At 37.4% G+C, this 12,870-nt stretch overlaps 1 protein-coding gene across 1 annotated transcript; it reads right to left on the reverse strand.

Annotated features, from left to right (window-relative positions):
* Positions 1-2,121: 2,121 nt before the first annotated feature.
* On the reverse strand, positions 2,122-10,960 carry LOC140754008 (alkaline phosphatase). The gene is made up of 9 exons (XM_073088942.1): positions 10,884-10,960; positions 8,622-8,824; positions 7,820-8,012; positions 6,829-6,992; positions 5,734-5,947; positions 5,009-5,142; positions 4,391-4,589; positions 3,302-3,520; positions 2,122-2,466 (listed from the first exon to the last, which is right to left on the reverse strand). Exons 1-9 carry the CDS (start codon positions 10,945-10,947, stop codon positions 2,297-2,299), a joined length of 1,560 nt encoding a protein of 519 aa, XP_072945043.1. The 5' UTR covers positions 10,948-10,960; the 3' UTR covers positions 2,122-2,296.
* Between the last annotated feature and the right edge of the window lie 1,910 nt (positions 10,961-12,870).

Raw genomic sequence — 12,870 nt, forward strand, 5'->3', positions numbered from 1 at the left:
TCAAACTCAATGCTACCACAATCTTATAAAAAATATTTAAAAATTCGGATGAGACCGCGGAGAATAACTAGTTACAAGACTAGTAAAGTTAAATGTGCAAAGCCTTGACGGGATCGATTGGTATCAGCTATTCGCGTCTGGCGCCTTGTAGGCGATTTCCATGGTGTGATGGCGGTTGCTATGGCAACGTGCGACTTATCCTCATGCTCTCCTTCATACAATTATGTTGTATAGTTCAAATCGATCTTTAGCGAAATGAGAATTGACCCGCGTGGCGGAGTGCTCACCATACCGGTCTGACGCGTAAGGTTCCGGGTTCGATCCCGGCCAGATTGAATGAGGAAATTAGTTCTCTCATGGGTCTTGGTCATAGATTAGTAAAGATTACTCACTCCTAACAAGAAAATGAATCAGTTTTGAAAATTGAAATAGTTGCGTTAAAAAGGTTTGCCACGTCTCCGTGCGAAAATGTCCCTTAAATATTTGAAATATTTATTTATTTATTATGTAAAGTAGGCAGTATTCGTTATTTATTTGTAAATTTTCTCTAAAAATGTTTTTTATTTGTCAAGAATTCCAAAAAATAACTGACAAATCAGCGTTTTTGTGACTTTATTCAATTTCAAGGCGGCGAAGTATCTTTACTAATATGGTCTGGCTGTTTGTGTATTCGGCTTTGTGTGTGTTTATGGTATCTAGGACACAGGGAATCCTAGTGTGGGTTGTGTGAGTACTAAGCGTATGTAAGCTTTCAGCTTATGTCATCATCAACAATACATTGCTTTCCCAATGTTAGGCAGGTCTATTCTCAGAATTCGTTTTACCGGTGTAACCAAGTGTGGATTGGAATTTACACATCTTTGAGACATATTTTAAATAGCTCCTAGGCGTGTAGATTTCCTCGCAATGTTTGTCTTCACTGTTAAAACAAAGGATAGATGATTTCAATTTCCACGAACCACATAACTTCGAGACGTCGAAGCTTGGGGTTTGAATCCGTTTGAACAAAAAACAGACAATTATTAAACCAACCACGCTATGACTACTTTTAGATTACTAGACTAGAACTATTTTTACAATAATTGTACAATCAAAAGAACTAAATTTTCTCATTTCCTAAAACAAAAGCATTTTCTCGACAATATCTTTATGTACACAAATGTTTGGCAATACTTACCTACATATGAATCATTCGCATTCGTATGAATATGTTAAAGTATAAATTGTATATTTTTAAACAAGGTCCTTGTTTTTGGAGCCTTTTAAAGACATATTTTATTTTACATGACATTTTTATTTTTGGAACCAATAATAGTCAACTATCAACCGAAATTAAAACTCTAATCTATCTATATTTTACCAGAGATCGAAATTTTGAATTTCTAATACGAAGCAATCGTCAAATATCGATATTTGGTAGCCAAAGCATGGAATACTTTTGTTACTTTGTTTAGAACATAGATATTCGAGTGAAGGCGTTACTTTAAAAATTTGCATAAATAAGACTGAAAATCATATTTAATATATTTACTCTGAAATAGTTCGCGTGTCTTTCCATTCACACATCCATCGTTTAACACGCACACACAAACACGATGCCCTAAACCCAGACCCGAAAAAAAATGTAACTCCATTATTAAGATTTATACCCGAGACCTTAGTATTGCGTGTTCCAGTCCACCCCAGATGACATGACTTAATGGGTGAAAAAATAGATTTTTCATTTATCGTAATGTGTATTTTATATTGGAAGAGATTTGAAGCTCAATTTAGACCCCCAAGATTTTAATAGGACAAATTTTCTTCACCTAAACATATGCACATAATCGCTAGGGACAGTTCTGAAGAAACTGTGTGATCTTGAGTACGTTTTATTGTCTATTTCTTTATAGCGGGCGGCGAATTCACTTTCATGTACCTGTACGCTACGCCACTTAACATGTCTATTTATATAAGAAGCTGTTTTTGAAAGTGGTAGCACCTTTTGTGGTTCGACTCTGCAGGCAGCACCACACCTATATCTGCACCTATAACAGCTGCGTTAAGCGCTACTGTGTTCCGGGTTAAAGGATAAGGGAGACATAATTATTACTCTGTAACAAAGTAAAAAAAAACAAGTGGTATATTTTGACTAAGATTTTATTATTAAGAACTAGAACTTAGTTTATCATTACAATTTACCCGTGATATCCTTCTTTCATTCTTTTCCTAAATCTCGTCTCTCCGCGACGTAAATCAAATAATAAAAACATAAATAACAACAATTACTCGTCAAAAACAATCTGTCCATCACGAATCATGAGTAAATAAAAGTATAAAAGATTAATATGAGCGAAGTGGCGAATAACATCACATTCATATTAACGAGTGATCCGGTGCCATTCGGTATCAACTGAGCTGCGTGTACGATAGCATGGAACACGTAGTTTTGCTCGTGGATGCTGTGGAAGAGATGCGCAAATGGACCTGAAATAAGAAATAAAAAATCAGTTGTCTGTAAAGTCGGTTTACTGATGATAGTTTAATGTGACAACGTCATAAGAAAGGCCGATTGTGCCTCTTTGTCGCCCGTTGCGCGCTCTCGCTTGCACTTTAAGCCTTAAATGGAACGCCTCAGAGCCAGGTAACGCCGCATGAGTCATGTTTTTTGGTACGTGCAGCCGGCTCCATCGAATTATAAGACGTTGTCACGTCAATAAATAAAATGGAATGGAGACAGTAGTTTGGGTGTAGATTTATCGATGCAGGCTGTGTTACGAGGCAACCATCAGAGTTTTTACGAGTGGTAGCACATCTGTGATCGGCTTTAGGTAGAACCTATACTATCTGGAAGTGGTCACAAATATCGACGAGCGACAATGACTATTTACCACCAGGGGGACTGAAAGCTACTCCAATCTTATAAAAAATGTGAACAAATGGATGATACTTAAAGAAAACAAATGAATTCTTACACTCCGGACGGCTACTTAAAGAAAACAAATGAATTCTTACACTCCGGACGGCCTGGGACATGCGCCCGTCACATGTATGTGCATAGCGACCGTACGTTCGCCGCCTGGCACGCGTATGAAATCCCGACGCAAACGCATAGACCTATGGCGCTGCTCATACTATTCATCAAACACGCGAGCGTACATCGGTGCCAGTTTAACGCACACGTGCGAACGCTCGCACACACGCCACTTCTATACCGTCGTTTGTTACGCACACACTCACGTGTCCCGAAGAGATTGCATTAGTACGGGTGGACACAAACAATCACTGAAATACAAAAATTACAACCCTAAATATCCAGTACCTCTAGCGTAAACAGCCACATCGCCACCGCCGTGGTAGTTTTCCTCCAAGGGTACAGCAGCGATTTGTTCATACATGTAATCGTCTGAATTTTTGTCACTCGGATTATCCCTCACGATAGAACCACTCGACGCGTTGTATTGGAAGGAACCTGGACCTCCTGAGCCATATGAGAGGGTTGTGTAGTTGATGTGGTCGAAGGAGGATGGACCAAGGGTGCCTGGAATCAAATATACCTATGTGTTAATCAACGACTTTACCTTATTTCTGCCTTATAACAATTGTTAACCGCTGCTGTGTTCTGGTTTATAGGGTGTGGTAAGAGAGGAACTTCTCTTATTTAGTCTAAAATTCTCTTACTTAGACTAAACTTAGTCCTTAAGGATATATTGCATCTGTGACCGACTAATCCTCCATATATACCTACAGAAGTCGATGAACGGCTGAAAATTGACTGTAATGCGATAACATCCAACATAAATCTTAATATACCGTATAGGTACCCTCGACATAATATTACAAACATTTTTTATGTAACTTTATGCAGAACAAATGTACTCAAACACTCACCTTTGCCACGAATGTGCTCTGAATACAATCGGCTCTCTGCACTTATTAACGAAATAGATATTTTCCACGACTCAGGCGCAAGCCTGAGAAAAAAGCTTACCGCACATTTCTGCAAATGATCTACAGAACAATATCTCACTTTATTGATACTTTAGATTAGTTATTTGGTCTATATACTTTAATGTTATGCTTTATATATAGGTCTATATTTAAGATTAGCAAAGATGTACGCACCTGTAACTGGCATGCATACCAGTCAACGTGTATAAGAATAAGTCTGTATAATATATTTTGTATGTAATGCTGTTGGTGTGTCTTATAAATAAATAAAATAAATAAATAAACGGCAATGACCACCTGGTGGACTGTACATTTAATTCTTTTCTTCATGGTTCTTCAATTTCATCAATCTGGATCACAGAGACTGAAATTGTACTCTAGGGTGATAGCTCTGTTATAAATCCAGGGCAAAACTAAGTTAAATTCAAAAAAAAAATTTACAGTAAAACAGAGCACTAACCAAAAATGTTGGACCCCCGTTCCGGATACCCGTTGATAGAGAGTGAGTGCGTATGGTCGCTGGTGACCACGATCAACGTGTCGTGCTGGTCAGTCATCTCCACAGCGAGTCTCACGGCGTCCTCCAGCGCAGCCGCTTCGCTGATGGCCGTCTTGGCTCTGCCGCGATGGTGACCCATGTCTATGTTCCCACCTTCGACCTTTAAAGATTTTTTTTCATAAATTCCGAAGAACACTTTTTAAGACATAAATTTTGATCTACTCTACGTTTATTTGCGAAATCACGAAGATTTCGCAAAAAAATATCTTAATTTATAACTAGATCGCGATGATTAGAATAGATAGCTAATTCTATCTATTCTTAATTTTTTTCATCATTCCCTTAATTTTGAAAATTGAAACTTAAGTAAAATAAAAAATTATAAAAGAATTCTCGTTACTTCATTTGGGCTCAAAAAATCTTAGGTTATAACTAGGATGGAACGTCTCACGCAATATTTTAGTATTTATTTATTATACGATGTTCAGCACAAGACCCACTAACACTCCTATCTGATGATAAACTACACAATAGTGATAATATTAAATTGAATGATTCGAGCTTTTTATGTGTACAAACCATCAGAAAATACCCTTTTGGATTTTTCTTCAGAACTTTGATAGCAGTTTCCGTCATTTCGCCGATAGAGGGCATCCCGCTTGGACTCTTGTCCCTTTCAAATTCATACTGAAGATGGGCGTTGGAGAAGATACCTAAAATAATTTATTCTTAATTAAGCAGTTAACGCACATAGTTTATTAAATACATGCCATCAAAATAATATCATCATATTTGTTCTTAAAATAATTAACTCATTAAATGTTTAACATAATATTAAAACATTGTCATTGATTATTATCATTATTTTCAAATTTGTTCGTAAGTTCGAAATTTGCGAAGTTATCTACGCAATAATTAATTGTAAAATGTCGAATTATGAGAGGCAAAAATAATTAAGACATTTATTACTAACGAATCTTTCAATCGACAAATTGTAATAATTCTAATTCTAAATAAATAAATTAATTAAGTTAAGATTAAAACTACTTCGCAACAATCCGCTAAAACATGTATATATTTTAAACCATGCAGTATGTACCACCCTCCCTCCCTCAAAGGATGCATGCAGATGCAAAATAAATAAATTCTAGGCTGTTAAATAATTCTACCTGTAATTTTAAAAACTGTTTTGCATTTTATTTTAACGCACAGCTAAGTGCGTTGGATAAATTTCAGCCACTTAATAAGTAATTACACGAACACTACACGTCCTTTTTCATATAATTACTGCAGAAAAGACTTACCTAACAGGCAATCAGTTTCATCAATATTCAGTTCTTTTAATTCCTTGTTATTATAAACCACGTTATATTTAAGGCCTCTACTTTCTTTGTCCTTCTTGTATTCGTCAATGAGATTCTTTCCGTCCTTCCTATAGCACGACCACTTGCTGATCGGATCTGTTGCTGTACCAGTGGAATTAGATACCAGGACTTGTCGACCACCTCCTAACACCACCTGAAACAGTTACAAATATTCGTTCATAGATGGCGCCACAATGTAAAGTAAAGTATTCTGAAACACGCTATTGAAGTTTCGTAGCCATTTTTCATATATACTTTTCATGTATCACTGATAAAATAAAGGCGTTACTTTAAATTTGACCAGCATGCACGGACTAGTGAAATTAACTCTATAATCTACTAACCAAGACGAGGATATTTTGTTTAGACCTCAACCCTGTATTTGTTTTGTGTTTAGACTCGTTGTTTCATCTCAAAAAGTAAGTAAGTACTATTACTTTTCGTACAAGAGTTAAATCACAGGTTGTGGACGAGTAACGGTGTTGGTCGCGGAGGAGGGGTGGGGTGACGGGCCCGTCACAGCTGTACGTAATGGTCAAGCGTGAACGGTTCCTTTGTGTAAGAATGACCATTGACAATAATTTAAATAGACCTTTGCTATACTAACTCATAACCCCCGATATTCTTTGTATCGCCGGTGTATACAAATAATACAAATCACCCGGAAATTGATAATACAAATACAAGTACACGAGCACCCAGTACCAGAAATTTAAATCGTTAAGATGCCCGTGTGACCAAGGTTGAACCCAAGACTCTTTATGTCCCAAACGTCTATTTGGAAAAGGCAATTGGTGCCACGTGGATTATTTAATAATTTAAATTGAATTGATAGTATCAAAAATAATTGTAATATGATTTTTTTATTTCATAATAAAATTAATTTATATTAATCATTCACTCCTATGTTCTTATTCTTTAATTCGTCTAAGGGGCCTCCCTTATTTTTACTTCCCACCCAAAGTTTGTCGACAACTTGCTTGCTACCCTAAGGGCTAAGTTAGAACGCCTTACGCCTTACCATCCTTTAGTTACCTGAAGATCTTTGCCAGGCCAGTCCTCGACTAACTGACGAGCGATGTCCTTGCAGTGCTCAGTACCATTGGGCATGGCGTCTTCGCATTCCCAGGATCGGGAAGCACTGTGGGCGTATATAGGACCCGGCGTTCCATGGGTCACTCGCATGGTGGTCACGAAACCTGGAATAGTCCAAGGGTAACATAAACGACCGTAATTTAAAAGGTTGATTTTGAAGGTGGTAGAACCCTTTGTGGTTCGACTCCGGCGGCACCACCGCCACACCTATTTCTACCTAATTACAGCAGTGTTACGCGCTGCTGTGTTCCGGTTTGAAGGGTGTGGTAAGGGAGATAGACTTTTCTGAGGCGTTCCAGCTTAGTCCTCAGGGGTAGCGGCGCATCTGTGGCCGACCTCAGGTAGGAATATCTAATCCTATCTCGGGTTGATTACAGATGTCCATGGGCGGCAGTAGCCACTTACCATCAGGTGGACTGCATGCTCGTCTGCTACTCTCATATTATAAAAAAAAAAAAAAAAAAAAAAAAAAAAAAAAAAAAAAAAAAAAAAAATAGGTTGAGCCAATATGATTCAACCGGGGAGGTGCTACCGCACCTATTTCTAGAATAAAGCAGTTCTTGCAGTCCACCTGATAGTAAGTCCTGCTGCCCATAGACACCTGTAATCAATCCCATATAAAACTAGGTTCTACCTGAGGATGACCATACGTCGGAACCCCGAAGACTAAGTTCGAACGCCTCGGAAAACTAAGTCTACGTTACCACACCCTTCAAACCAGAACACAGCAGCGCTTAACACTGCAGCTTATTCCACAGGAATAGGTATGGCGGTAGTACCCTGAAGACAGTGGTATTGCATTTGTTATCAGCTTCAGGTAAGTCTCCTATCCTTCATGTCCACGTGTGGACTACCAGACCACATAATGGTTGTCTAGTGACTTCTCCCTAATAGATGGTATGTATGCTACTTCAATCTTAAAAATCCTTACCAGCACTCTTCCCAGCTTTAATGGCCAAAGCAGCGAGAGATTCCAGCCTGGCTTTAGGATCCAGACTCGCTGAACAGTCGCCACTCTTTACGCTGGCATCGACTCCAATGTTCCTATGGTTAGTCTTCACACCACATAAGATGGCAGTGGCAGTGCTGGCTGAGTCGGGCACCATTTTGTTTGCTGAATACGTCTGAAATTTCAAAAGAATAGCGTGGTAAGAAAAGGTCAAATATAAGTATCAGTCGCATTACCACACCCTTAATTGTTTCACGTTTAATAAAAGCAAGGTTTTTTAATTAAATTTAGAAGCAGCAAACGGCATATTAAGTGCAACTGCCGCCTGTGAATATTTGACATCAATCCCAGATAGATTCAGAGTCCGAACTGAGTTCGGTCACAGATGCGTTGCTACTCCTGAAGATTAAGATAGTCGCCTTATATAAAGTTCAGCTAGTTCACCCTATTTGGTGTGGCGGTAGTGCCTCACCTCTGTCGAACAACTCTTTCGCCTGGCCATGGACGGAGAGAGGTTCAAGAAACTAACGCCCAACCTTCAGTAGTGAAGAGGCACATGAAGAAGAAGAAGAAGGTACCTTCCTGGTCGAACCGCACTGGCTCTACAACCTTCTAAGGTCGCTTTTGATTCCTAGATTTCCATGTTTCGTGACCACTATGCGAGTGACTCACGGGACACCAAGACCTATGTATGCACAATGCATCCCAATTCTGGGAACGCGAAGAAGTCACCTTGGTCATCTTATTGGTTCCACCATCAAATTGTTTAGTTTTCCAACTATACCTTTAACAACCCAACATGCGGGAACTTCTCATACACCAGCTTATGACTTTCTCCTCCTTTCATTATCCGAGTGGCCGTGATGGTATTGGGACCCATGCCATCTCCTATGAAGAGGATCACATTCTTCGCTATACCCAGGTTCCATTTCAGCTGAAGAGCCTCCTTCAACTCCTCTTGGGCTAGCTGTTTCCAGTAATCTGCGTCTGAAAATATAGTGTTTCATGTAATATCATTAATATTAGCAATGCAGTAGTAAACAAAAATGCAATCCCATTAGTAGTAAGTAGTAGTAAAGGGTTGACAAAGGTAGTCCTACAAAGACGTAGAAACCTAAATTAAAAATAAGTATAGTCCGCGCCAAACTGCTAGTCCGTTCTAAAGTTATCGCTAGCAGGTGTAGTCATACAATTTGCTATGGTGACGCGGTTCATTTCTATATTCAGAGCGGACTAGCAGTTTTACGCGGACTATACATGTGAGGTATTTTTATAACCACCTTAAGTATCGGCAAATTCCATCAACTTGTGAGTAAGTAATTAACAAGTACTTACTATTTAACTACAGTAATAAAATCTAACAATGCAAATTCGGTTATAAGACTGCAATTTTGCTTTCAATATTAGCTTGACGTAATAAAGACTGCTTGACTTTGAATTTTTGGTGCGCATATATTATATTACATAGCAGTGATAGCCTAGTGGTTAAGAAACTCGGCCACTCGATCAAGGGGTCCGAGGTTCAAATCCCAGGCACGCACCTCTGATTTTTCAAAAAGTTATGTGTGTATTATAAATTAATTATCACTTGCTAAACAGTGAAGGAAAACATCGTGAGGAAACCTGCATACTTGAGAGATTTATAAAAAATCTCAAAGGTATGTTAAGTCTGCCAATACGCACTTGGCCAGCGCGGTGGACTATGGCCTAATCCTTCTCATTATGAGAGGAGACCTGTGCCCAGCAGTGGGACAGTAATGGGTTGTTGATATATTACATTCAATATTTTACCTGTGTGTTTCGTTCTTTAAAACAGCTTTATTCTACCCTTATTCCCAATATTCTTTTCTATATATAGTTTTAAGCGCCTACTATTCCTTATTATTTTTTAATTATTCAAATTTGATATTTTTGTTTATATATAACCAACACGTAAATTCATAGATATCACATATTTAAGGAAGTCGCCGACAGTAAGTTTCGACAATAACAGATTCTATGGTGATACAATCGCAAACTCGACATATTATCGCGTCACCCGTCGCTCTACCCGAAGTCACGATACCGGCTAGAACGGCGGGTAACGCGACACCGAAATAGCGCGACACAAGTTAACACAACGCGGGCTCACAAAACGGACTGTAATAATGTATATATAATTTATTTCAAATTATATAAATTTATTTAAGACACTTAAGATCGATACACAATAATATACAAAATGTATTGGTACATATTCATTGTCTAAGTGTTCATGTGCACTACTGAATCGCTGAAAAAACCTCGTAGTGGATGATCTAACTTACAAAATAATAATTTGGACTGATCAATAACATAATACGTAAATTTAAAATTGTAACTGACAATTTCAGGGACCACGTAACACGTGATTCAAAATTCTTTCTTATTATTCATTTCTTTACATATTATTATGATCATTGGGAACATTAACATTAAATGTATAATTAACATCCTAGTGTAATTAACCTAATGTATAAATTAACGAAAAATGTTATACATAGATAAACATACTTAGAAATAATTTAATCCGATAGTAGTTTAATACTATAGGCGTCGAATTTTCATCAAAACTTATTTTTGTTTTATATCATACGTGAGCTAATCTTCAGGCATGAAACGTTCCAGACACGGGCCGTGTCAGACAAAATAATATAATTCTATGCAATGCATAATATATAGGTATTTATATCTACCGTATCGGGACCCCGCATGAGCCGAGGTTGTCAAATAATGTTTTGTATTAAAAATTATTATTTAGTCTGACGCGACACGTTGTATGCCGGTAGACATAAATGGGGGCAAAATATTAATTGTGTCATCATTATAATTTTGCAAAGAATAAAAAACGTCTATGACGGGGTTCCCCCGACCTCACAACACCGAATCTGTTTAACTTTATTATTTACACTAATTTCAACACATTGAGCAACAAAACAATATAAAGCATAAACAAACTTAAAATTTAATAAGTTGCACACAGTAAAATAGCGATAAAACTCATAATAAAGATAAAACAAAACCTTACCAGTTCGTAACTCACATACAGTATGAACGTATAAGGAAAAACACAAGAACACAACCGGCAGCATCGTACGTACTCTTACAACTGAACTACGTATATAAAAAACTAGGTGGTACTACTATCAATGCGATATAAAACGTTAACGCTTTTATCAATATAGTTGTATACATTGCTGGTTAAGTTATAAAAACAAATTAATCCGTAGTACAAAACGAGCAATGGATGTCGCAAAGTTTTTGATTAAAAATTGTGTCGTAACCTCGTCAGCTGTAATTGCAACAATTGTATTTGTAATCCAATGAATGGAAGATAGCGATACAATTCATTATTTAAACATGACAAAACCAAACAAATTTTATTGACACGAGAAATATGATATCTAAACACCAATAGACTGTATTAACAATCCATTTGGAATCAATTCTAAAGATCTATCTGTAATTTGGTTGTGAATAGAGACTTGTTTTAGGGCATTGTTTCGTAACGAATGGTTCGCAAAAATATGAGAGGCGGTGGTGCGCCGGACTAGAAGCACCACTGTAGTAAAATGTGGTTGAACCTTCGTTTTACCACCATTAGTAACGAGATAGAGTTATGAGAGCCGAAGTTGTCAAGTAGTAGTCTTCTCAAGTAATGGTTCAAGAAGATAGAAGATGAAGGTGGTAGAGTCTAAATAGATTTACATGGGAGGCATCATTTCCACACCCATTTCTAGGGTAAAGCAGTTCTGCCTTTCGGTGGAAGGGTTTGGATGCTGACTGACTTACAAATGGGGTCACCTTTATACTCAGTGACATCCTCACAGACAACGCATCTATAATTACCATCAGATCCTGTTATACATGGAGTTGATTACAAATGTCCATGGGCGTCAATAACCACTTTATTCAGACGTTTGTTCGTGTCTTTTAAACGTATAGAAAAAGGTAAAAGAAGAAACTATTCTAAGTTGACAACATTATTCACTTAAACGGTCTAATCTTCAAAGGTCATCGCATCGTCTAAAACGGATTTCCTGCAACCTGATATGACTTTGAAATGTTATGTAAATGCAGTCGTAATTTTTCTAACATCACGATACTTTACTGTTTATTGATTTAGAATAACAATAGGTTTATAGGTTGTACCTACTATACGTTACAGTTGTTTTTATTTATGATCTGAAGTGGTTCGACGGCGGGTGCCTTATTTTGTTTAAACCCATTGTTAAGCGCTACTGTGTTCTGGTTTGAAGATATGGTACGGGAAAAACTAAACAAATCATTCCAGCTTAGTCCTCGGGGGTAACATGCATCTTTGTTCAAACTTAGACAGAACTACATTAGCAAAAAATGTTACAGTAACTTAAACAAACTTTAACAGAAATAGTAATTGTAACAAAAAAAATAGTTTTCCTTGTAGTAACCATTGTTCCCAAAAAAATTAGGTTCTTGTCCAATAACTGAAAAACACCATTCAGAAATGTATAGAAGAAGCTCGTGTAAAATATTTCCAAGTATATTGAATTTTTAGCTAATACTAAATCAGCCACACCTAGGTTGCCCTAGATTTAGATATGTTCTAGATTTAAATGTTGTGTAGCTGATACGTTCGAGAGTTGTACCGAATGCTATCGATCGGTGGTTCGGTCCCTTTGCGCAGGATCGGTGCAGCCTCCCAGTTAAGGCGAAGATCTTTGTCACAATTCAGGACTTATATAGTTACGATAAGAGATGAATATCAATCATTATATTATTTTTATAATAGCAAATGAGCATGGATATCTTATGGTAGGTAAGTGATAATTTCCATTCATGGATATATGCAATCAACTCAAATAGGTTTCGACTTTTTTAAATTGAGGTCCAGCACAGGCTACAGGCCTACTTTGATTTTAGCCAATTTTACTTATAAAATTGTCATCTCCAGGATGGCCAAGTAAGTTTGTAAACTTCAATTAACTTCAAAACTCTGACAACTTTAATGTAATCAAATTTGATCATCGTCAAGT

The sequence above is a fragment of the Epargyreus clarus genome, unplaced genomic scaffold, assembly GCF_041222505.1.
Source record: "Epargyreus clarus isolate Ecla_fem2 unplaced genomic scaffold, WU_Ecla_fem_2.2 ptg000001l, whole genome shotgun sequence".
Classification (NCBI taxonomy): domain Eukaryota; kingdom Metazoa; phylum Arthropoda; class Insecta; order Lepidoptera; family Hesperiidae; genus Epargyreus; species Epargyreus clarus.